Source organism: Theropithecus gelada, chromosome 5 (assembly GCF_003255815.1).
Source record: "Theropithecus gelada isolate Dixy chromosome 5, Tgel_1.0, whole genome shotgun sequence".
Classification (NCBI taxonomy): domain Eukaryota; kingdom Metazoa; phylum Chordata; class Mammalia; order Primates; family Cercopithecidae; genus Theropithecus; species Theropithecus gelada.
In genome coordinates this window covers 165,520,342-165,545,177 of record NC_037672.1, presented here as the reverse complement: position 1 = coordinate 165,545,177, position 24,836 = coordinate 165,520,342, and the positions used below count along the sequence as shown (strand labels likewise).

General features: G+C 40.5%; 1 protein-coding gene across 4 annotated transcripts in view; it reads right to left on the bottom strand.

Moving 5' to 3' along the window:
• The window catches only part of PALLD (palladin, cytoskeletal associated protein), a 436,926-nt gene that overhangs the window by 250,556 nt on the left and 161,534 nt on the right, over nt 1–24,836 (bottom strand). For all 4 annotated transcript variants that reach the window (XM_025384605.1, XM_025384606.1, XM_025384604.1 and 1 more), the window contains one exon: nt 11,022–11,200. In XM_025384605.1, the coding sequence (XP_025240390.1) occupies nt 11,022–11,200 (179 nt within the window). The remainder of the gene's footprint in view (nt 1–11,021; nt 11,201–24,836) is intronic.

The following is a 24,836-nucleotide window of genomic DNA, read 5'->3' as shown; positions in this document are numbered from 1 at the left end:
CACACACACACCGCCCACCATACACACACACCCCACCACACACACTGCAAACACACCGCATCCATACTAACCCCACACACCCACACCACACACATGCACCACATAACCACACTCACCACATACCATACCAATGCTACACACACCCACACCACACACACACCATACCCACACCACACACATCACACCCACACACCACGCACACCCTGCCACACACATGCACATATACACACCACACGCACACACCTCACCACACATACACACCACACCACACACACACGCCACAACCACACTCACACTACAGACACCACACACACACCACACACGCACACCATACTCCCCTACACCATACCCACACCCACCACATACACCACACACACACACACACACACACACACACACCCCTGCCCTTGTGAGGACACAGAAGAGAAATAAGTACATGATACGTTGGTGAGTGAAGCAGGAAAATCATCAAGCAGGGGAGGGGCATGGGCCGTGATGGACTTCCCCGGGGGGGTTGCAATTTTAAGGATGGTGGCAAGGAAGGCTCCCCCAGGACCCAGAGAAGGTGGGGACTCTCTCTCCCTGCTTGTTTTCCATGCTTGTCCCTTAGTCATAGTTTTCACTCCCTAGGAAACTCCTATACGTCTTTTCCTGATACGCTATCTTCCGCGGTCCGCCCGGGCACTGTTCTGTGCTCTTTCTCTGAACTCCCAGCATTCTTGTTTGCAGCACTCATGTCACCTAGAATATCATACCTGCTAGAAAACGCTGAGTTCCCTGAGGATGGACGCTGGGTTAGGAAGGGAACTACCGATTTTTGAGTATGTCCTGTGTGCCTGGCGTCTGTGGGGCATTTTACCTCATTTAATCATCATCATAATGAACCTCACTAAGAAGTGAGTTATGTCCAATTTATAGGTAAGGAAACCAAGGAACCAAGAGGTGAAGTAATTGGCAGAAGGTCACACAACTAGAAAGCAGTGGTGACAGGCACTCCTGTGGTTGAGCCTCGTGGTCTGTGACTTTCCCCTCACACCACGTGACCTTCATGAGGTGCGCACATGGGGGTTCCTCAGAGGGCCTAGCTTCATGCCTTGCCCACACACACCTTCCAGGCTTCTGCTGGCATGAAGAAATAGAACTGGGAAGTGGTAAAGCTTGTCTGGGGACGAGGCGCAGATCGTGAAGGAGAGAAGAGCAGCAGGCTGGGGGCAGTAACGGGAGGCAAATGGCAGGACCTGGACGCTGGGGCTGACCTGTTTGAACCTGGTCGTGTAGGCACCGCGAGTGGAGACTGGGAAAAGTCAGTGTTCAGGATTAACTGGCGGAGTAGGGACACAAAGGGAGCAAACAACAAACCATCAAAAACAAGTTACGGGCAAGAAGAAAGTTTTCTCTGTGGTGAGGAGGTGCGGGGAGCTGAGAATCCCTGAGGAAAAGCCAGGGAAGGCGATCAGAAGGTCGGGGATAACCAGAGAGACCATTTTATTGGAATTATAAAAGCATTTAGGAGAAGGGGAGGGGTGGCAAAAATCATATGGAAGTTATCACAGACACTCTCAAGGTAGCCAAAAATTGTGGAGAGTAAACAGTTACTTTTCACCAGATTCAAAATGTTTCAACCATTTAAAAAAAAAAAATTCCTTCTGATGACCTGTCTTTAGAAACCATTCTTGCTACTTTTTTCCAGCTGATTTTCAAAGGAAGAAGGGGTCAAAAAGGCTGGTGCCCCCTGAAATAAGCACACATTTGCTAACTTTTGCACACCTGTCCAACCCTTGTGAAATCTGAAAGTCACTTTTTGTCTCAGGTGTCAGAGCAGTTCTTGCAAACGGAGGCAGATCAAATCTCCCTCTCTGTGCCAGCCAGTTCCCTGCCTTCCCCTCAGGGCGATTCTCCCTCCTCTCCCACTCTGTTCCCACTTCAGTCATCTGCTTTGCACCTGCTGGTCAGGGGAAAACAAACAAACAAACAAACAAAAAATCTTCCTCCGTATTTATTAACCGTCACTTTCAGTTTTGGATGTAGGCTCCAATCTGAAAGAGTTACATGTTCTAGTCCTTGTAGTTACTATCATCTGTTCACCTAACATTGACCTGCCTAAACCTTAGCTTTTCCTATTCTGCCTCCCACACGGAGTGAAGGAATCACACGCCGACGATCATGCTCCGGGCTTTGGCCAGTGGAAGTGTCACAAAAATGAGTCTCCTGTCTTGAATTTAAAAGGTGCTCCCTTTTCATTTTAAAAAACTTAGCTGACCGGGTGCGGTGGCTCACGCCTGTAATCCCAGCACTTTGGGAGGCTGAGGCAGGCAGATCACAAGGTTAGGAGATTGAGACCATCCTGGCTAACATGGTGAAACCCCATCTCTACTAAAAATACAAAAAAATTAGCCAGGTGTGGTGGCAGGCACCTGTAGTCCCAGCTACGAGGGAGGCTGAGACAGGAGAATCACGTGAACCCGGGAGGAGGAGGTTGCAGTGAGCGGAGATCCAGCCATTGCCCTCCAGCCTGGGCAACATAGGGAGACTCTGTCTCAAAAACAAACAAACAAACAAACAAAAGCTACCCAATGTAATACTTTCTGGTGGGAAAAGACCCAGGAAATACATGGAAGCAAAAATGAGAGGAAAAAAATCATTTGGAATACCACCACCTAGAAACTATTGGAATACGTTCTTCCAAAGTTTATCTCTGTGGACACAGACAATGCTATGTATACTGTTCCATTATTGCTTTTTCTCCCACTTAGTTCTTGTAAAATGCCTTTACATGTCAGTAAATAGGCACTTCATGATTGTCTAATGGTTGCTTCAAATTCATGTGTATGGATTTACCATAATTTTATCATTCCAATGTTATTGGATATATCATTTCCATGTTTTTACACCTCCCCAGAGATACGTATAAAATTACAATATATCAAAATGTCCATTTCCTCATACTTATGAAAACGCTATGTTGTAATTATTTTTATTTTTTGTCTATCTGATATCTTCCTCGAAAAAATATATTTCTGAGTAGAAATAAACTAGATGTGAATCAACACATAGCTTCAACTTCAAGAAACAGGATGTCTTCACAGAGGTGGATATCAACTATTAAAAAATACATATTATATATATAATTAATATATATAAGTAAAATATATAAAATATAAAAATAAAATAAACATAATATGCTTATATATTATATAGATATGTTTTAAATCTCTAACTGACTTTACTGAACTGAGTCATGGAGTTTATCCTTTTATGCATATTTTGCCTTTCAAGATTTGAGGAATAAATACATCCTTTCTCTCATTTCTATTATTTGCTTCTTTTCCTCTCTTTTAAATCAGTTGCCATAATTACCAACACAGCAAGAATCATTCACAGATCAGAATAACTGAAGCAATGTCAGTGACACATAACTTTATAAATGATGAACGACCACAAAGGAATTAAAATGCTTTTAAAGAACATTTAATGACATGGGAAGATGTCTGTGACAGAGTAGTTTAAATTGAAAAAAAAACAACAGAGTTCAAAAGAGTAGATACAGCAAAATTTAAGTACTCACATGTAGGAAAAAAATTGGAAAGATAAAAATATTAAGAGTGACTTTCATAAGGCAGTGGGATTAGATATGCTTTTTTATTTTTTTGAGACAGGGTCTCACTTCATCACCCAGGCTAGAGTGCAGCGGTGCCATCCCAGCTACTTCTCCCTTGACCTGCTGGGCTCAAGTGACCCTCCCACCTCAGCCTTCCAAGTAGCTGGGACTACAGGTGTGCACCATCATGCCTGGCAATTTTTTTTTTTTTTTAATTTTGTAGAGATGGGGGTCTCACTACATTGCTCTGGCTGGTCTTGAACTCCTGGACTAAATGATTTTTCTGCCTCAGCCTCCCAAAGTGCTGGGATTATAGGCATGAGCCACCATGCCTGGCCTAGACATGACTTTTATATCTTCTTTTTATCCATACATTTTAGCTTTTTAAAAATAAAAATACGGTATTTATAAATAATAATGGCCTACGCTGTGTGCTAGGTACCACCCCAGTGGATTAACTCATTCAACCTTTACAACAATCTAATTTTCTCCAGATGAAGAAACCAAAGCATAGAGCCATCATAAAATATCATGAAAAGTTATTTTCAAATAGATAACATGAAGAATGGCCAAAGCTGTGCTTAAACTGGTTTAGCTTTTCTCCGAAAGTTTTCAAAACCCAGTGAATGGAATCTATGCCTAGAGAGGCATGGCAGTGGTCCTGGCACCAAAGGCTTTACCCTATGTGGTTACCAGGAACAATTCCACATTTCACATCACAGCACACTTCACAATGTCACTTCAAAGGGGTACACATTTTATCTGATTATTCGTAGCACTGAGAACCTGTGTCCAACAGGACCTGCCAATCTGCGTCACGCTGGTTCCCTTCCCCACCTTTTTAGTGCTGCCCTGCCCTCCTCTCCTCCTGACCCCAATCCTCTTTATCCACAAGGTCCAGCTTAATCCAGCTTCCTTCATCCCACATTTCAGGGCCACCATCCTGCCCTCTTTGGAGCTCATAAAGCTATTCATTTTACAGTCTGTATAATTCATTTTACAATCACAGGGGGAGGCAGTGGTGGAAAATTGAGATGTCTGTATTTATTTTACATGTTTACATGGATCTTTCCTATTTATATAGGAAATTCTTGAGAAGCTCCCTCTGCCAGCTAGTTCTTGAGGGCACCCTCTCACCATCTAGTACAGATTCCATTTCCTTTCCCCATCTTATTCTCCTCCCTCCTGCATGATCTATTTTTCCCTCTTCCACTATTTTCTTCAGCCTATAAACATATTCTAGTATCTCCCACCTGAAAACACACACACTGTAAAAACCATCTTTTTTGACCCCATGCTCCATTCCAGATACCAGCCCTTATCTCTGTTGGCGGTTAAGCAAAATTTCTCCAACAAATATCTGTTATTTGCTGCTTCTCTTTCCCTATTTCACAAACTTTTCTCAGCCAGTTCCATTTGATCTTTGACCCTGTTCAGATTCCTCAAGCTCCTCTTGCTAAAATCGCTGACAACATCCACTGTTGCTGACCCCAGTGGTTTCCTCCTGGCCCACATTGGATTGGAGCTCTCCGAAGCAGCAGACACAGCTCGCAGTCCCCTCTTCTTGAAACTCTCTTGCCTTCCCTTACACCATTTGCCTGGTTTCTCTGGCACCCTAGGAGCTTTTCCTTCTTATCTTGTTTGCTGGCAACTCCTCTTTCAACAGGCAGAAGTATCCCAGGCTCAGACTCAGATCCCTTCCTCGTCCCCATCCCCTCTTCCTCCCTAGCTGATCTGTCTGGAGGGGTGTCCAGTCCTACAGCTTTAGTTGCCATCTATATCCTGATGCTCCCCAAATACTGCATTCTCATCCTGTGCTCTAGACATCTATGGTTATATCTGCAACTACCGGCCTGATACATCCACGTGGCTAAGTAGAGATTTCAAACACAGCATGTTCAGACTGGACACACTGGCTCATGCCTGTAATTCCAGCACTCTGGGAGGCAGAGGTGGGCGGATCACTCAATGTCAGGAATTTGAGACCAGCCTGGCCACTATGGCAAAACCCCATATTTACTAAAAATACAAAAATTAGCCAGGCATGGTGGCTCGTGACTGTAGTCCCAGCTACTCGGGAGGCTGAGGCAAGAGAATCACTTGAACCCACGAGGCGGAGATTGCAGTGAGCCGAGATCACGGCACTACGCTCCAGCCTGGGCAACAGAGCAAGACTCCATCTCCAAACACACACACACACAGACACACACACACACACACACACACACACACACACACACACACACACAGAGCATGCTCAAAAGACAGCACTTAATTCCTTCTGTCCCCTAATCCTGTTCCTCTCCCGTCTTCCTCATTTCAGAGATTGGCACCATTGTCCTCACAAACGGTACAGCTGAAACCACAGAGTCATCCCTGATTCCTTTCCTCCCCTCGCCTCCACGTGGAACCACTGCAAGGCTTTTGGACCTGCCTCTGAACCCAATTCGAATCTGACTTACTCCCCTCATCTCTGCCGTATCCTCCTGAGGCACCGGCAATAGGCTTCCACTGGTATCCCCAATTATAAACCAAAGTGTCAGTTAGAAAATATGAATCAGTTTAAACCCTCCATGATTTTCAATTTGATTTAGCCTCGGCCCTGTGTCCCGCGTACCCCGGCTGCGGCCCAAGCCCCTGAGCTACCTCCTCCATCTGATGTTCCAGTCACTCTGGACTTCCTCCTGCTCCTTGGGCACATCTGGCTGTCCTCACCAGGTCCTCTGTACTTGTTCCCTTGGTCTGGAGCACTCTTTCCCCAGCCTTCCCTATTGGCTCCTTCTCAGGCCCCTTTCTGAGACCACATGTCATCTCTTTGGAGTGGCCTTCCTGATCACCGCTTCCCATCAGCCACCTTTATTTCTCTCACAGCACGTGCTGCTGCTGGAATGCCTTATGAGTTTACTGGGTTACTCTGGCCGTCTTCTGGAGTGTTCGTGCAGTGAGGGCAGAGGCCTGCTTGTTCGCTGCTGTGTGTCTCAAGGGTGAACCACTGCCTCCCTTATACTAGTCACTCGCTATATTCTTGAGAATGACCGAAAAGTGCTCAATTATATGCCCTGAAAAATGCCGTGCTCAGATCCAAAATCCTGTTACCAGATGAAGGCAAGGAACTGTAGCTGCCCTAGTGATAATGAGTTTATTTGGATTTTATGCTGTAGGGTAGAGGGCAGATTCAGGAGTCAGACTGCCTAGGTTTGAATCCTTGACTCCCAGATGTGTGTGTGTGCACACGTGTGTATATGTGTGATCTTGGTCATTACTTAGCCTCTTAAAACTTCAGTGTCTTCAACTATAAAATAGGCTGATTTTTAGTTTTCACACATGAGTGAGAACATGCAGTGTTTAACTTTCTGTTAAAAAAGTTAATCTTGGCCGGGTGTGGTGGCTCACGCCTGTAATCCCAGCACACTGGGAGGCTGAGGCGGGCGGATCATGAGGTCAGAAGATCGAGACCGTCCTGGCTACCACGGTGAAACCTCGTCTCTACTAAAAATACAAAAAATTAGCTGGGCGTGGTGGCGGGCGCCTGTAGGCGGGCGCCTCAGCTACTTGGGAGGCTGAGGCAGGAGAATGGCGTGAATCTGGGAGGCAGAGCTTGCAGTGAACCGAGATCGCGCCACTGCACTCCAGCCTGAGTGACAGAGCGAGACTCCATCTCAAAAAAAAAAAAAAGTTAATCTCATAGAAGTAAAAAAGCAGAACAGGGGCTAATAGGGGCTAGAAAGGGGAAGGAGAAGAGGGGATAGGAAGAGACTGTTAAAGGATACAAAATTACAGCTGAAAGTGTAAGAGGAATACGTTCTAATGTTCCATACTACTACAGGATGACTATAGTAAACAAAAATAATAGCTAGAAGGAGGATATTGAGTGTCTCAACACAAAGAAATGATAAATGTTGAGATGATGTATATGCTAATTACCCTGATCTGATCACTATACGTAATACATATCAAAGCAGAACTACATACCCCATGTACAATTATTATTTGTCAATTAAAAAAAAATTAAATGGAGTGATTTTTGTAAGGATGAAATGAGGTAATCACTGTAAAAATGAAGAACAGTACTTGGCTCCTAGGTGACACTAAATGAATGCTAGCCACTGTTCTTAAGCTGTAATCTCTTTTGTATCATTCTAAAACTTGATGCATGAGACAGTGGAATTTAGACAGCTTTTAATTAGTAGGTTGTTAAACTTTCAGAGAAGGCTTTGCTGAAATTTTAATTTCAAAAAGAAACCTTTCTACCCTCTGATAGATAGGCTGCCAACGACAGCTGATGTAGTAATAACATGCTTCAGGAAGCAATTCAATAGGAATATGGGTGAGTCGAATTTAGTGCTAGAATAAGTAAAATATAAAAATTTCTTACTTTCAGTCATAAGTTGAGGCTAAGAATTTATCTGAGGTTCTCTCCCACTTCACATAACTGTTCTTAGGGATAAAAACACTAAAATCTTTTGTTTTTAAAAAATTATTCATATTTCACAAGGCCAAGGAGCCAGTTTTCTAAAGCACTTTATGTTAGGCTTAGCAGACTGAATCTTCACAACTCTTCATTCTTGCCATGTCCAGCTTCCTTAACCTCCCTTCAATTTATCTAAAGTCACCTACAATCTATCTACAGTCAGAGGTACCCAACGGCGTTGGATGTCTCAGTAAGTTCAGCAGTGTCACATGGAAAGCTGTGCACTGGAAGAAATCCACTATCTCTGTTGAAGTCCTGAACATGATACATATGTGGCATATAGAACTAGAGGGATACTTTTCTTATATTTAGTACCTCATGCAGATGATTTGAAAGGACTGGCAGAAGAGGACTGGCAGTTCAGAGACTTTTATACAGAAGAACGACATTTAAAGTTAATTATCAGTGTGGTGAGAGTTTGAGTCTATCCCAGTTGGACTCTGCAGCTGGTTTCAAGAGGCAGTGAAATATCTCATTTTATAGTACATATATATATATGATTTTATATATATCTTATATATCATGCATTTAACTTTTATAAGTTCTTAAAATGCTTTTGATTTCTCTTATACCACTTATTATAATATTACTTTATCATTTTACATTCCTTTTTTTGTTTGTTTGTTTTTGAGACTGAGCCTCACTCTATTGCCCAGGCTGGAGTGCAGTGGCATGATCTCGGCTCACTGCAGCATCTGTCTCCCAGGTTTAAGTGATTCTCGTACCTCAGCCTCCTGGGTAGCTGGACTACAGGTGCCCGCCATCACGCCCAGCTAATTTTTGTATTTTTAGTAGAGACGAGATTTTATCATGTTGGCCAGGCTGGTCTTGATCTCTTACTTGGCCTCCCAAAGTGCTGGGATTATAGGCGTGAGCCACTGGGCCCGGCTTTTTTAAAAAATCTATCTGCTGTTAGATTGAGAAATCCTTGATATCAGGAATTGTCTCTTAACCACATGTATACCTGCACTGTGTAGCACTTAGTAGGGCCTTAATAAATTTTGGTTAAATTGACAGGCTTTTACTTAAATCTAATGTGATTTCATTTAATATTTGTAGTATGGAAGCAGCAGAACCCAAAACTTACCATATTTCTAGCAATCTTGCAAGCAAATAAAGAATTTCATTTAAAAGTGCTCTACCTGTTAGAGGACACATCTGATCATCATTAGCAGACAGGGTTTTTATGGAAGTTTAAGTTCCCTTCACTGTATTCTAACATGCCTTAAGAAGTTTGCTACCCCTGAATAATACTGCCAACTCATTAGTGAAATTTTAAATATCTTTTTATCATTCACTTTTAATTTATGCAGCACTTTGAAATACCTATCTGTATGATAGAGTGGTTAATATGGATCCTGGAGCAAGACTGTCTTGATTCAAATTCTTGTGTGACTTTGAACAAGTTTCTTCTACCTCTCTGGGCCTCAGTTATAAAAAGGGAACACTAATAATATCTCGTAGGCTACGGCAAAGTGTAAATGATTGTGTGTGTGTGTGTGCGTGCACGCGTGCATTTTGTAAGTGTCATGTAAGTATCAGTTGTTACTACATATAGAATGTTTGTTTTTATTAACAGGACAAGGTCCCTTGAGGCACTCCAAGATGTTTGCTGACATAGATAATGTGGAGGATCCTTTCACTCAAGTAAAGGTACATACTTTAAGTCATCAGTAATAGTTACTTTTTATTTTTAAATTTTTCTCCTTTTTAAGAGATGAGGTCTTGCTCTGTCTTCCAGGCTGGAGGGCAGTGGTGTCATCATAGCTCAATGTAACCTCAACCTCATGGACTCAAGCAATCCTCCCTCCTTACCTCCTCAGCCTCCTGAGTAGCTGGGAGTACAGGTACATGCCACCAGGCCAGGCTAACTTTAAAAAAAGTGTGTGTGTGTGTGTTTTAGTTTTTGTTTTTTTTGGAAATAGGGTCTCAGTATGTTGCCCAGTCTGGTCTCAAACTCCTGGCCTCAAGCAATCCTCCTGCCTCGGGCTCCCAAAGTGCTGGGATTACAGGCATGAGCCACCTCACCTGGCCCTACTTTTAAAGCTAATTGCTGTGGGTCAGTTCTTGAAGGAGCTATAAATGGTGGCTCACATCTTGCCTTCTTCACCTCTACATAATGAAGATATTGGTGCTATTAAATAGTTTTTAAAGAGTGTACAGACCTCAAGGATTTTAATATTCTTTCTATATTTTAACTATTATTTTGAAAGCAACCAGTTAACAGAGCACTCATCAATTTATGGATTTAGGAACAGTATAAACACTACAGTGCTTAAAACACTTCCAACTATTCTAAATGATTGGTATTGATCAAAACACAATAAAAATGTAAAATATAATACTTTGATATCAAGTTTTTTAACTCCCTGGAGATTGAATCCTGTCAAAGATGAATAGAACAACAGAAATAGCTCATTCTCTGTTTACCCCTCTTTAATACAACATTGATTCTTGAATATTCTCACCTAGTGATTGCAAGTTTATAGTGCATTTAGCAGGAATAATGGGGTCTTAACAAAAGAGGCAAAATTCTAGAATTTAGTAAAAATGAGAACATTTAAAAGTATTCAATCACTTAAAATTCTCATGAATGATTTCCTGAGTCATTTATCGCTTAACTTTGCTTGATATGATATTTCAATTATGTTTCTATGCTTCATTTATTAGAGGAAGACAAAAATAATTTGGATGCCTTACATTTTAAATAATTCAAGTTAATGGAGTGGAAACATTCTACATTAAAAGGAACAAATGTTGACATCAGAGATAGTTGATGGGTGCCTAAATGTCGGAACAGTTCAATTTATAAAGGTTTTCAGGGAAATGAAGTTTGAATTAGAACACCACTGTGCTGTTTGCATTGGAAAGGCACATTTGCACGCCCAAGATACTGGAGTGATTAGACCACTGACACACCTTTATCCCCCATTACCAGGCACCCCTCCTTACCTTCAATGAACACCTCAGCAGATGTTGTGTCTGAGCCGCTGGGATTCGTAGCCAGACAGGTGTAGCGACCTGTGTCGTCCTCAAAGGCCTCTGCTATGATCAGGGTATGGAGGTCCCCACCCTCACAGTGGATTTGAATATCAGGAGTGTTGTGCAGTTCTTTCCCTTCACAGAACCATCTGCAGGCCAAATGGAGGTCAAAGGACAGGAGGGAAAGAAAGGAAATGGTGATGTTTAAAACAATAAAGCAGAAGTGAAGGCTAGTTGCTATGCAAAACTATGTTTGTTTGATTTAAAAAAAATCAGTGTCAGTGTTACTAATGGAAACTCTACAATTTAGACTGTGAAATTAATGACTAGACAATTCCCATAGGTTTTCTTTGTAAAGCATCTTGTACATTTTATCAACCCAAGTGACGCTGTCAAACTCAGAAAGACCGTTTCAGTTATAAAATAAAAGGAACAGAAATTCAGTGTCTTATAAAATGCTTTATAACAAATACCTCCTCCATTTATTACAGTTTTATCTATTAGTCTTATCTAAAGGAAAATAGAAAAGTAATATAAACATTATGCTCAAAATATTTAATATATGAAAGGATACTTATCATCATGTTAAAAAATCACAGGCAGCAATATTTTTGTTGACCTTAAGACTTCTGATCAGCTGAGCAGTAATAGATTTAATGCCTTCCACATTTCTGATATTTACAAAACTTTCTAGCAGACTGCCTTGGCCTCCAAGATGTGGAGAGATATAGCAGTTGTGCTGTAATTCATTCTTGCTGATCAGCACTTTTCCTATCCCAAACAATCAGGCCCTTCGTGTGGGAAATTTCAGGCTGCCAGACTGTTTGAACACAGGTTCTCTCACTCTCTCTCCCCTCTTCCCCCAGCACCTCAAATTCTCAGTAACATTTGGTTGCCTTTACATTTTACCAAGAAACAAACATACAAACAAAACAAAACAAAGCCCAAAGCTGCCCTAAAAAAAACCCAAATGGGATTTATTTTTAAAGAGATGTGTAGAAATCTGCCACTTACAACTAAAAGGATTGAATTCTCTGGGAAAATATTGTCCATTTAGCTCTTAATGGGCACTTAGAGATTTTCTCTAAGTCTAGTTTCCTATAAAATTACTTGGATTTCACATCCTTTTGTGAAATAGGACATGGAAGACTTTTTTTTTTCTGTGTTTAGAGTAGGATAATATAGGTTTTTGTCTAATTTAATTTGAAAATAAAGTTAATAAAGCAAATGAGTTTGCTAATATTCTGAGTATCAACCCCAGAAATCATACTCAACATTAAATATGTGATTCTCACCAAAGAAGAGATAAGACCTGGGGAATTAAAGAACATAAAATGATCAGCCAACTGAGCATTCTATGCAATGCAAACCATATTATTTTGGGGGCAATTGAGGCAGGCAGTATTTCTTGATTCTGGGGCACTGTATGGTTTTCTTTGTTGTCATAAAGTCTTGAAGAACTTTCCAGCCCAGAGTCATCCTCCAGTCTTTTTTTTTCTGTTATCTTTCCAAAGCCCTAGTCCAGATCCTCACCCATCAGTATTAACTGTGGCTTTAGTGTTTTAATTGGTCTCTCCATCACCAGCAGACTATAAATTCTTTCTATATTCTGTCATCAGATTAATGCTCTTGAAGTTTTTCCCTACATAAATCATTCCCTAAACTTCAGATCTGTCATTGTGGGCTTTCATATAACTTGGCCCTATCGTTTTCTTATACTAATCCCCTGTTTCTGTCGAATATTTGCATGGACTTACTGCTCCTTACATAGCCCTCAAATATTACCTGCCTATTTTTCTGTGCCCACATTTTCTTCTCCTTGGAATCATCTCCTTACCTTCTTCATTAATCCCATCTAGGAACTACTCTTCCTTAAGACGAAGCTAAAGTCTTCTTCAACAGATTAAAATAAACTGAATATACACTAACGGAGCTTCTTCTATGTGTGAGGAACTGCATTACCTACTACAGGTAACAAAAAATAATGTCTGCTAAACTCTAAACTAGTTGAGTTTGTCTGTCTGTACTGTGAATTCGAGTGTTTCTACCTTCCATGAAAAAGATATAAACCACCTATTGGGGGAAAATGAAGCATTAAAAAAATGCAACAGAGGTTCAATAGGGAGAAGGATTCGTTTCTTTTGGTTAGATGTACTCCATAGGGAAACCTTTGCCAACTACGTGAGTGACTAGTATCTTATCCTCTAACTCAGCAAACTTACAGCCTGCAAGCCTACTGCCTGTTTTTATATGGCCCTTGAGCTATGAATGGTTTTTATACTTTTAAAGGTTTGAAAAAAATCAAAAAAAGAAGAATATTTTGTGACATAAAGTTCACATTTCAGAGTCCTTAAATAAGGTGGTTTTTTTTTTTTTTTTGGTGGTGGGGGGAACATAACCATGCTCATTCATTTACATATTGTCTATGTCTGCTTTTGCATTATAGTGACAGAGTCAAGTAGTAGTTGCAACATACTATATGACCTTCAAAGCCCCAATTATTTAGTATCTGGATCTTTATACAAAAAGGTTCCCCACTCCTGCTTTTTGCTCCTTAAAGTGTGGTCCTGCAGCCAGCAGCATCAGCATCACCTGGGAACTTGTTAGAAATGCAGTATCTTGACCCTCACCCCAAATCTACTGAATCAGTTCAGTCCCCTAGGTGATCATGTGCACTTTAAGAAGTGTTGGTCTGATAAGTTCTGGACCAGAATGACCCGCCTCACAGAGTCTTGGCTCTCCAGCTAGGTCACTTGTTTAACATAGCAACCATTTTTTAAAAATGTATATTGTATCTCTGGTCCCTTGCATGCCAAAGCAGCAGAGATACTGAAAATTAAAAGGCATGCTTAATACATTCATATGCCAAACATTGTGCTAGAACCTAGAGAGTAAGTTAATATAAGACCAGGGGCTGGGCGCGGTGGCTCACACCTGTAATCCCAGCACTTTGGGAGGCCAAGGCGGGCGGATCACAAGGTCAAGAGATCGAGACCATCCTGGCTAACACGGTGAAACCCGCCTCTACTAAAAATACAAAAAACTAGCCGGGCATAGTGGCGGGCGCCTGTAGTCCCAGCTGCTCAGGAGGCTGAGGCAGAAGAATGGCGTGAACCCGGGAGGTGGAGCTGGCAGTGAGCTGAGATCGTGCCACTGCACTCTAACCTGGGTGACAGAGTGAGACTCTGTCTCAAAAAAAAAAAAAAAAAAAAAAAGGACCAGGCCTCTACCATGGAAAAACTTACATTCCAATAGGATGGAAAGGCCCATCAAAAGCTAATTTCAGTCTAACATGGAAAGTTAAGTACCATGGTTGTGATAAAGACAAGGTGCCAAATCCATCAATACATTTAAAGGTCCAATGTGGGCCTGTGATCTCAGAAACATGATTGTATCCTAGTATATTTCAAGTAAGCTAAGCCATTAACTTACTTGCACCCTTCATCAAAGAATTTTCTACATTATTTCGTGAAATACTTTTTAACACAATCATTAAAAATACAGTCTTCCATTTAACAAAAAAACCTTGACATTTTATCTCCTCATACAGATGAGGAACCTGAACTGGAAGGCTAAATGACTTTCCTAAAGCCACAGTTGAGCCTCTTTGCTCTGCCATGGCTAGTTCCATTGAGCAAATGATTCCAATCATAGATCAAACACATTCATCTAAATATTGGCCAGAAACTATGCTGCCCATTTTGTTTTTAGGGAGAGCCTGCCATCCAAATATTTGCAGTTTTTTTTTTTCTCCTCCCCTTGGGTCACACCCTAACTTACCACATTTTAACAACATAAAACTGGTGACTTGACAGGCACTTACGTCAACAACTGACTTTCCCTGGCTGTCAGTTGCTTTCCCTGAAAGCAATATGCATGGCTCATGCTAATTATTTTACTTATACCTTACTGGGCAAATTTATTCTTTTCTCTGCATTATTTCTTCTATGTGTTACCATCTGAGATGCTGTTTCAATTTTATTCACTGAGCTGGAGAACAAAAAGCATGCATATTTAAAAAGCAAAAACAGGTCAGCCTAGTGGTTTACAAGCAGCAACCATTTTGCCATATGCAGTTGTTGAAGAGTTTTATTACATAATGAACCATTTCACTTGACTAAATAGATGAGTTTGACTGAGGCAGAAAGCGCATTCATTGTCTTAACTTTTCTGCCAGTATTAAGGTGTATTTCAAGCACTTTATTGCACTTGCTGATTATTTTCTTTAGTCTTAAACTTATCATTATCACTCAGTTTATAATCAGTCTTTATTTTTTTTAAAAGTACAAATTCCATGGAAGAAACAGGATAGAAAAGCATTCTGCAACATATTCCTGGGTTGTTAGCAGGTACCCAGTGAGAAAAAGTTTCATGGTCAAATAAGTTTAGTAAATGGCTGGATTGGGACAATGTTCAACAAAGTTCTTTTCTGTAGGACTTCCCAGGGCCTTAAATAAGGAAATGTGAATTGTGAACATCAAGGAGTGAGATGTAATATGTATGCAGCATTTTACAAATCTATTGGAGCACAGATTTCTTCACTATTTGCTATTTCATCGGATGCATGTTCTAAAGTAATGTGGGGCTGATAATAAATACTTTAAAGCACCAACTATGTGCAATACTCTATAGATCAATTTTAAAACTTAAAAATTGCATTTTTTTAAAACAATCAAGAAGTAGTTGGTTTCTAGTTGGGGGAATTGTCATAAATGCACTTGATATCAAATAATGGCACGAGGAAACAATACAGATGATATCAGAAAGGGACAAATGATCAACTGTCAAACGAATAAGGTTAATTATTTTTGAGTACAGAGAGAAACATACAAAAAGAACATAATTTTCCATGCATTCAATTTTGCATCTGGGACATGGCTGACCCTGCAGGGACTGCCCCTCCCAGGGTTAGCCAGTTCCTAGACGTGTTAAAGGGCCTCCTGGGAGCGTGCCCTCCATATGCAAACTAACCAATCCAGAGCCCACATATTCAGCACCCCCTCTATTGGGCTCTCATACTCAGGGCCACAACTTCCCTCCCCACATCAACCCGGGGTCAGATACCAGACAACCAGAAACAGCCCCTACGCTTGAGAACCCACCGAAATTACTCAAAACGGCAGTTCTAACCCTGCTTACCTTGCCTCACCTATCCCTTTCCTGTGGATTCCTGGGCAAAGGCTCCTGTCCAAATTTCCCTCGTGCTCCTTAGCCTTCTGACTGACCCTGGCGCATCCCCTGCAGTCCCCTGTGGTGCGGCACGCCCCCTCCTCTTGGGAACTATGAATAACAAACTATTTAGCACCTTTCCAATGACAGTCATCTAATCTGTTTACCTCACCATATCTGAATAGCAGTCAAACCTACATTTTCAAACAGGGCACACTGCCATTGAGCTTATCAAAGAAGATAAAAGATGAAAAAAGGACTGAACAAATAGTTTAATATTGGCTACAGTTTCTGCTTTAAAATATATATGGAGAGAGGCTTATAGACTTTCACCAACTCAAACTGCAATGCATTTAAAAAGCATGCACTTAAACTCAAAATAATCTAGTTAGTGCATATATCAGAAAAGGAAATCTGCCTCATCCACTCTTTATGTAGCTGATTAAAGACAAATCACCTTCTTGTCTAAGAGAATCTTAGAGTTTTGAAGTTTTGGCACCACACATTGGACGAGATGGGTGTGCTACAGTCATGTTTGTTTAGTTCAGTTTCTCAAAGGTCATAATTCCAGCTTCCTGGCAAAGAACTCAAAACATTTACTATTCTCTAAAGAGCTAAATGGGAGATCTGTTGGTTAAATTTTGACCTCCTGAAATTTTTCTCACATTAAATTCTTGTTGCTGATGTCATTTAGGGAAAGAGATACTAGGGTGACAAGCTAAACTGTGAAACATACAAAATAGGAGAAAGTATAGGTTTGGTAAATGCATGGCACAGGCAAGGACACTATCCCCCTTCTTCCTGTGGCACACGTCACTCACTCATCAGAACGTTCTTTGCTAGTGAAATGGAATGTCTGAGAATCCTCAGCATAGCTGTTTAAGGCTACAAAGCAACTGAAGTGGAAGGCTGAAATGAAACACATTTGCCATCCTCAATCTGATCTCTTTCTAGGGGATACATTCTCGTTTTCCTCCAGATCCTGAAAGCCCTGTTTAATTGCTATGGGCCAAGAGCGTAGAGGGGTTTGACTGAGAGAGGAGTGTGGGTGGAATGTGGCTAAGAGAAAATCCACTCAAGTAAAATTTGACTTGACGATCCCCTCGGACATTTATTCATTCCATTTTGAATACCTGGAAGCCTTGTATCTAGTGAATAGTATCTGGGTAGCATATCAAAAAATTAAAATCTTATTATCTACATTCCCATTCTGAACTTCTGAAAAATTTCAACTTCAATCATATTTTTTATTTTCTGCCATAAAATCATTAAAAACATGTAATTATGATCTCATAATTAGGATGAAAAGATAATACAATATTTGGGAACAATGATAATTCTTGAGGACTTATAGAAATTCAAATTAAGGGAAAGAGAATATTTATTGAATGCATATTATATGCAAATATGACTTTATTTTATTTTCACAAGTACCTTGTGAAGTAGTTGTCATTATATTTTTAGATATAGGCAACTCTCATTTATCTATAGCAATTAAAAAGAAGAACACAAACAATAAAAACCAGGGAGTCTCCAAAATTTCATTTTCCTTAATGCTTTTGGCTTTCATCTTTCCTCAAAACATGTATCTATGGATAGATACATGTTTTAACAAAGCTTACTGATTCCTCCTCTTTAATTCCTAGTGCAGCTGTTAAATAGCTATGTAATTGCCACACAAACAAGGAGCTGAGGGAAGCTGGAGAGCCAAACCTTGCAAAATTAGCGGGCATGGTAAGTGCCCCTTCAAAAGAATTAAGTTGCTAATATAAGAATAAACCAGTTGGGACTGGCTGTCAGATTTCAAGACCATAAACATGAAAATAACCTTGTACTAATTGGAAATAAAATGTAAAAGGATTAGAATATGTAGTCATGCTCATTCATTCATTCATCAATCATTCATTCATCAAGGGCCTTTTTGTTTTTCACTTAGACTACAATGCAGGAACAGGTTGGAAGCATAGATATCAGTTAAGCCAGGTTTCTTAGTTCATGAGACTAGTAGCAGGGGCTAACAGAGAAGAAAATCCAATTGTAGACATAAGGAAATACAATGAATATATTTTAATTAATAAGCTTAAGTTTTTCCATCACATAGAAACCTGTACTGTGTGGGGTGTGGTGGCTCACGCCTGTAATCCCAGCACTTTGGGAGACCGAGGCGGGCAGATCACAAGGTCTAGAGTTCAAGCAAGACCAGCCTGGCCAGGATGGTGAAACCTCATCTCTACTAAAAATACAAAACTTAGCTGGGCATGGTGGTGCATGCCTGTAGTCCCAGCTACTCAGGAGGCTGAGGCAAGAGAATGGTGTGAACCCTGGAGGCGGAGCTTGCAGTGAGTCGAGATCGCACCACTGCACTCCAGCCTGGGAAAGAAAGAGAGAGAGAGAGAGAGAAAGAGAGAAAGAAAGAAAGAGAGAGAAAGAGAGAGAAAGAAGAAAGAAAGAGAGAGAGAGAGAAAGAGAAAGGAAGGAAGGAAGGAAGGAAGGAAGGAAGGAAGGAAGGAAGGAAGGAAGGAAGGAAGGAAGGAAGGAACTTGTATTGCTTCAAAAATCTTTCAAAGTTGGTTAAGCTTCTTTGGATATAATACTCAGTTTGAAATCAATTTGTTGGAGAGGAGATAATATTCACAATTCTTGAATTTTCCTTGTTCATAAAGGATTATAGAACATAGGAGGAAAAAGGATTGTAACATTTATAGTTCTGTAAGATGGCATACTTCTTTATACTATTCTGTGCTGGGATTTTGAAATAGTTTTTTATAAATATGTATACATGTACGTGTGTGTGTGTGTGTGTGTATTGTTGTTGTTGCATAATGATTCCTCCCTCCCCATAAGGATTTTCCAAACATTCCAGCTTAAAAATGAGATAGTGCCAAAAATTCACATTATGGCAGTAGCAGGATGTGGCTGGATTGAAATTCAAGGAAGTGTTTTCATGAAAATGTTCAATATGTAATTGTTCACTTTCTACATTTCAAGGTGAGGTTAAATGTAACTGCTGACTTGGTCTGAGTCCAGTTGTTAGAGTAGAGTGGCTGCATCTGTCCACAGTCCTAGGGCCTTTTTGGTTAGGGATCAAAGAGTCAGGAGGATAATTAAAATCAAGGGGCTGCAGCTGCTTCAGACCAAATGGCCGTCCTTGAAAACCACCAGTCACTTCCATTCTTGGGTGGTGTAAGAACATTTAAAAATTCACCTCCCTGATGTGGCCTAGCAATATCTTTCTCTTGTGACCCCTGCAACTGGCAGTGGGGCTCAGAACTGTATACTGGAGCTGCTCAGAACACTCCGATTCTCCAAGATAGGGTCATGAGTGTTGATTTTTATGATAATAAATTCATGACTAATGAAAGGAACCAACAAATCACTGCAAAGTCTAAGATACACTTTCTAGTACAGAATACGAATAGCTTATGTTAGAAAATCACATATGGCATCGTTTGGCTTACAAGTTGACTAGCAGTATCTATTTTAATACTAACACTTAGCAGGAAATGTAGATTTTATGAGTGACAGTTTCTTTTGGCTATCTTTATTTTATTGAACCACAACTATGTATCATGAAAATTTTCTGTGCACTGTATTTTAAACATGTGGCTTTTTAAAATGAAACAAATCTGACTTATAACACTTATAAAGTTTCATCAATGAATCTTGGCTAATGTTCTCCAACTTTGCTAAGCAAAATGGTAAATGTTAAAAGCCAGTTAATGGAAACAATCAGGTGCTTATTAAATAAAAGCCTTTAAAAACTGTTGAGTTTTTATTTTCTCCTTTAAATCAATTCCTTTATGCTCAAGGGGAAACAAGGTTATGTTGAAAGATGTCTCCCCACTTCTTCCTCACAACTCCACTGATTTGTGCTTCCTGACAAAATTTATCTTCAAAGGGATGTCACAGATGATTTCAGGATGGCAAATTTAGCCCCCAGCTGCCTCCTCTTCCCAAAGCACATGCAACCACATGGCTTCATGAAGTCCATACTTGAAGAAAACTGAAGCAACCAGTTTCTGTAATGGTATAATAATGAAAATAAAGGGTAGGAAAAACCCCCAGAGAGATAAGTGCTTCAGCAATGGTTATATTTTCCAGGTGTTCCTTTTCCAAACTGGAGAACCACCAAAACAAAATTTGAAAGTGATGCCCGGGATAAGTTCTGTTGCTGCCTAAGCTCAAAGTCGGGCCATCTGTAAGTATTGCATTTCATACATCAACAATGAAACACTAATTAATTTTTATGGAGTATTTTTTTGTCTTGTCACCAAAGATTTCTTAATTTTTTACATGTGTTCACATTAACCACACGACAAACTATGTTTATTCTGTCATGTGGATTTACAGGCAGACCGAAGTGAAATTAATCGTTGTCTAAATTTACTATGGCTATAACTTCATGACTGCTTAGTTCGAAGGCCAATAGCTAAATTTGTGTGGACAACAGATGTACTTTAACCTTATGGCCCAAAAGAGACCAATAAATAGATTGGCTTTTTGAAATTCAAAGCCCAGGAAATAATAAAATAGAATTTGAACCAAAACCAGATTCATGTCTAGCAATTCTTTCCTCAAATAACCACTTTATCTCCTAAGGAAAAAGGATAAAATAGAAGGATGGACCAGCCCAGATAAAACTAAACTATGAAAATGATTTTATCTTGCCTTTTTTTTCTCTTTTTTTTTGGACCATGAGAGGTAGCTTAGTGTCTGACACTAGGAATATACAGATATTTATTTACCATCTTTTAAAAACAAATACAGGCTGTGCACGGTGGTTCACGCCTATAATCCCAGCACTTTAGGAGGCCAAGGTGGAAGGATCACTTCAGTCCAAGAGTTAGAGACCAGTCTGGGCAAGACGACAAGACCCTGTCTCTACAAAAAAATTTTGCAAACTAACTGGGCATGGTGGCATGTGCCTGGAGTCCCAGGTACTAGGGAGGTTGAGGTGGGAGGATCACTTGAACCCAGGAATTCGAGGCAGCAGTGAGCTATGATTGTGTCACTGCACTCCAGCCTGAACGACAACGCAAGATCTCACCTCAAAAAAACAAAACAAAACAAAACCAAATAAAAACCCACCACCAACAACAAAAAACCAAAACCTATAAAAATAGATTAGTGAAATCTACTAAATATCTGTGCTGCCAGAAGCTATTAAAATCTTAGATTGCTTCTAATATTTTGCTCATTGGTGATGCAGTGGAAAGGACCTAGGACTTGGAGTCAGCAGTTCTCATGAAGCAGCCTCATTGTCTGGGGTAAATACTTGGGGTTCGTCATTGTTTTGCACCAAAAAGATTAAGGACATGGACACACACAAAGAGTGAGTTTAGAAGCAAAGACTTAATAAGCAAAAGAAAGATAAAGGAGAACAGCTCTCTCTCTTTTGAGAGACAGGGTCTCCCAAACGGGAGTGCACTGGATTTTACAGGCAGGTTTGAGATGGCAGTGTCTGATTTACATAGGGCCCATAGATTGGTTGGACCAGGTATGATGTTTCGGGAAGGGTGGCTACCCCACCCTAATCTTATTATGCAAATGGGCTTCCCACTTGGCTAGGAGAGTAATCTGCTCCTTACTGTACATGTCGCTGGCAAAGAAAAGGGGAGATGGAGCTGCCATTTTGAACATGCCTAGTACCAGGTGCCTGTTCCTATTGGCACAACTGTTGGCATTCACCCATGCAAGCTTCCCGCTTGCTTGTCTGTGTCTGCAGCTCGATTTTACAGGCTGATCTTTAGTATAATTCTGGGGCTGCTTTTCATTAAAAGGAAAACCTTACCGAGGACTCCTATACCCTCACTATCTGCCTAAATAATTTATTCTTAACTCCTATATCACTGAGTTCCAGTTTTGCTTGGTCCATAGATCAGCTAGGTTTACTGTGGTCCACTCATTCTCTCATTTGGGGCTATAGTTTCCTTATTTGTGAAATGCAAGGAATGAGCTAAGACTAGAGTTTCCTCAAATGTGTACCAAGAAACTAGTTCTGTAGCAAGTTGACAGATAACATTGAAAAGGTTTCTGTGGCCACATAGGTTTACCAAGCACTGGGTTAAACAAAGTTAAACATCTGTCAGAAAGTTAAACAGAACTTTTTAGAGCTCTGTGCCAATATACACTGAATTCCCGAGAGAGAAATATGGCAGGCATCATTCTCAGTCTTACTGGACCATGGAACATGTGTTCTGTGAATCATGTTGAAGGATCAGTGTTCTGGGAACACATTTTGAAAACACTGGGTTGGATTATCACTAAAACCTCATCTGGCTCTATGGCGGTGACATTTAATACCTAGTATACATTTTACAACTAGCTTTTCCAGAGCTTATGGCAGACATCAGTAAGAGGGCAAGCCCTATATCCCACTGATCCCCAACTTGGTTTCAGAGTCTTTCTCCAGTGATGCTAGGGGCAGCCACTACCAGCCAACTAGTGCTGGTCCTGAGTTGAAACATATTTGCTATGCCTGTTTGAACAGTCTATGTTTACGTATAATTTTCTTACACAGGAATTAATGTGAAATGTTGATTTCTAATCTCTCACATATCCTTGACTATTCATTCCAAGATTTTTCTATTTTTTAAATAAGCTGCCATTTGGCCACAGCACATGAAAATACTGGGTTTTCCTCCACCATCTGGATATGCAGGGTAAACATATATTGTCCAAGCTAGAACATTTCTGAGAATGAAGTAAATAGGTAATCACTGATAATTATAGGAATAAATAATAACTGTTTCAGGTAAACTAGGATGGGGAGTTGTCTTACTTATAGCTCATTGCAAGAGCAACTTAAAAATGTCATTTTGGCACTAATGAATATTACAGCTTTTTGCAAATGTGACTCATTCCCATGAGTAGACAGAAGTACATTTCACAATATGTGAAGGAAAAGAAGGTTCCCAACCCATCTGTCACTCATTCACAAATTCTCAAGCTACACTTGTTAGGTAAAAAAATAGATTCATCCTCACCAATTCTCTATGCAAGTACAAAAATAAGTCAGCATGACCTGACAAGTCACACTTCAAAGTCACCTATATTGTGAAAATTTGTATTGAATGCTTTCAAATCTTCAAAGTGTTGGAGGGTGGGGGGGGGTGTGAAGAATGGATTATAGAGAGCTTGAGAATGAGAAATTGCATACATAAATCAGCTAGTCGTGCACATTCAGCTATTCCGTTGCTGCAATTACGGCAGGTAATTATTAGCTATTGTTGTAACTTGGATTACATTCCAAACGGGATAAAAAGGGAGATGCTTTATCAGACAATGCTGTCAGTCTTCTGTGCATTTGGAACCTGTCCACTGAAATACAATGATCACCTCAGAATTATGAAACTCAAAAGGACTAAAGCCAAACTAGGGAAAGGGGCCGCAGCTCCTCTTGGTGTCTTCGATTCTATGGAGTTGCAGAAACCCACATAAAACAGTTCATGTACGGACTCCTAGAAAGCCCAGCAGTCATTTGTTTGCATTTAACAATTACATCCAATACAGCTTTTTCCTTAGCAATGGAGGAGCTTTTCCCAAAGTCAAAGGACAGGAGGTGTCCCTCAAAATTTCCCCGAGTTCATTGGCGAAACCCCCAGTTTCTTGCCTTAATTTATGTAATCATGACTAGGAATATGGGAGGAGAAAACTGAATGGAAGAAGCGATCGAGAATGAGAGGAAAATGCCCTACTTTTGAAAAAGCTAAAACTTTAGAATTCAAAAGCCTTCACTTCTTTATTTTTCATCTGTTCTGCAAGTGAGGCTTCCATTGGTTGAGGCTCCATCCAGGGAGCCAAGTTCAATTGCTCAGGGCAAGGAGGACCGTCAGATTTGGTGGTGATTCTGTCAGAGGCTGAGGAAGAGCCTCCCTTTGCAGAGTTCTGGCTCCAGTCTAATCTGATGGTATTCAAATGTGGCTAGTGTGGTCTCTGCGGAACCACAAAACAGGCACCTCAAACAGGGCATGAGTGCACACGAAGTTAAACTGTAAACCGCCCCATCAGTCAATAATTGTATGTACAGAAATGGGTTCACTTTCTTTCTCAGGTTAAGGTTTTCCCAGCTAACTCCTTTCAAAGCCACCCTCCTTACTAAATGCTTTTCCCTTGTTCTTATTCTGTGTTCCTTCTAGAAGTTCACATTTAGAGGGCAGCTTTCCAAGGACAGCCATGATAAATGAAGTATCCACTGAGGAGAGAACTCTTTTAATTTGAAAATGAAACATTAGAGGTAGAAGGAATTATATTCTTAGCAGGTGGCACTTACGGGCCTTGCACCAACTATTCTGGCTAAAATTGTGAATGTCTTCATTTTTTAAAAAAGTGAAAATACACTATTACATACACACACACACACACACACACGTAGCCACATACATATACGCCTGGGTTTAACATCTGACACACTCCTTGAATCAAGTTCCTGAAAGATTTGCACATTCAGCAAATGCTGCCTCCTTTTCTTGTTCTAGTCACACAGGTAATTCTCTAAATAACACCTGTCTTCCTCCCAACCACTTTGATCAAATACATACTTTTGACTGTGTAGACAAGCGAGCTGTTGTCCAAGAAGGCTGTCTCCACTGCTTCCCCTGAGAGCCTGGGTGTGCG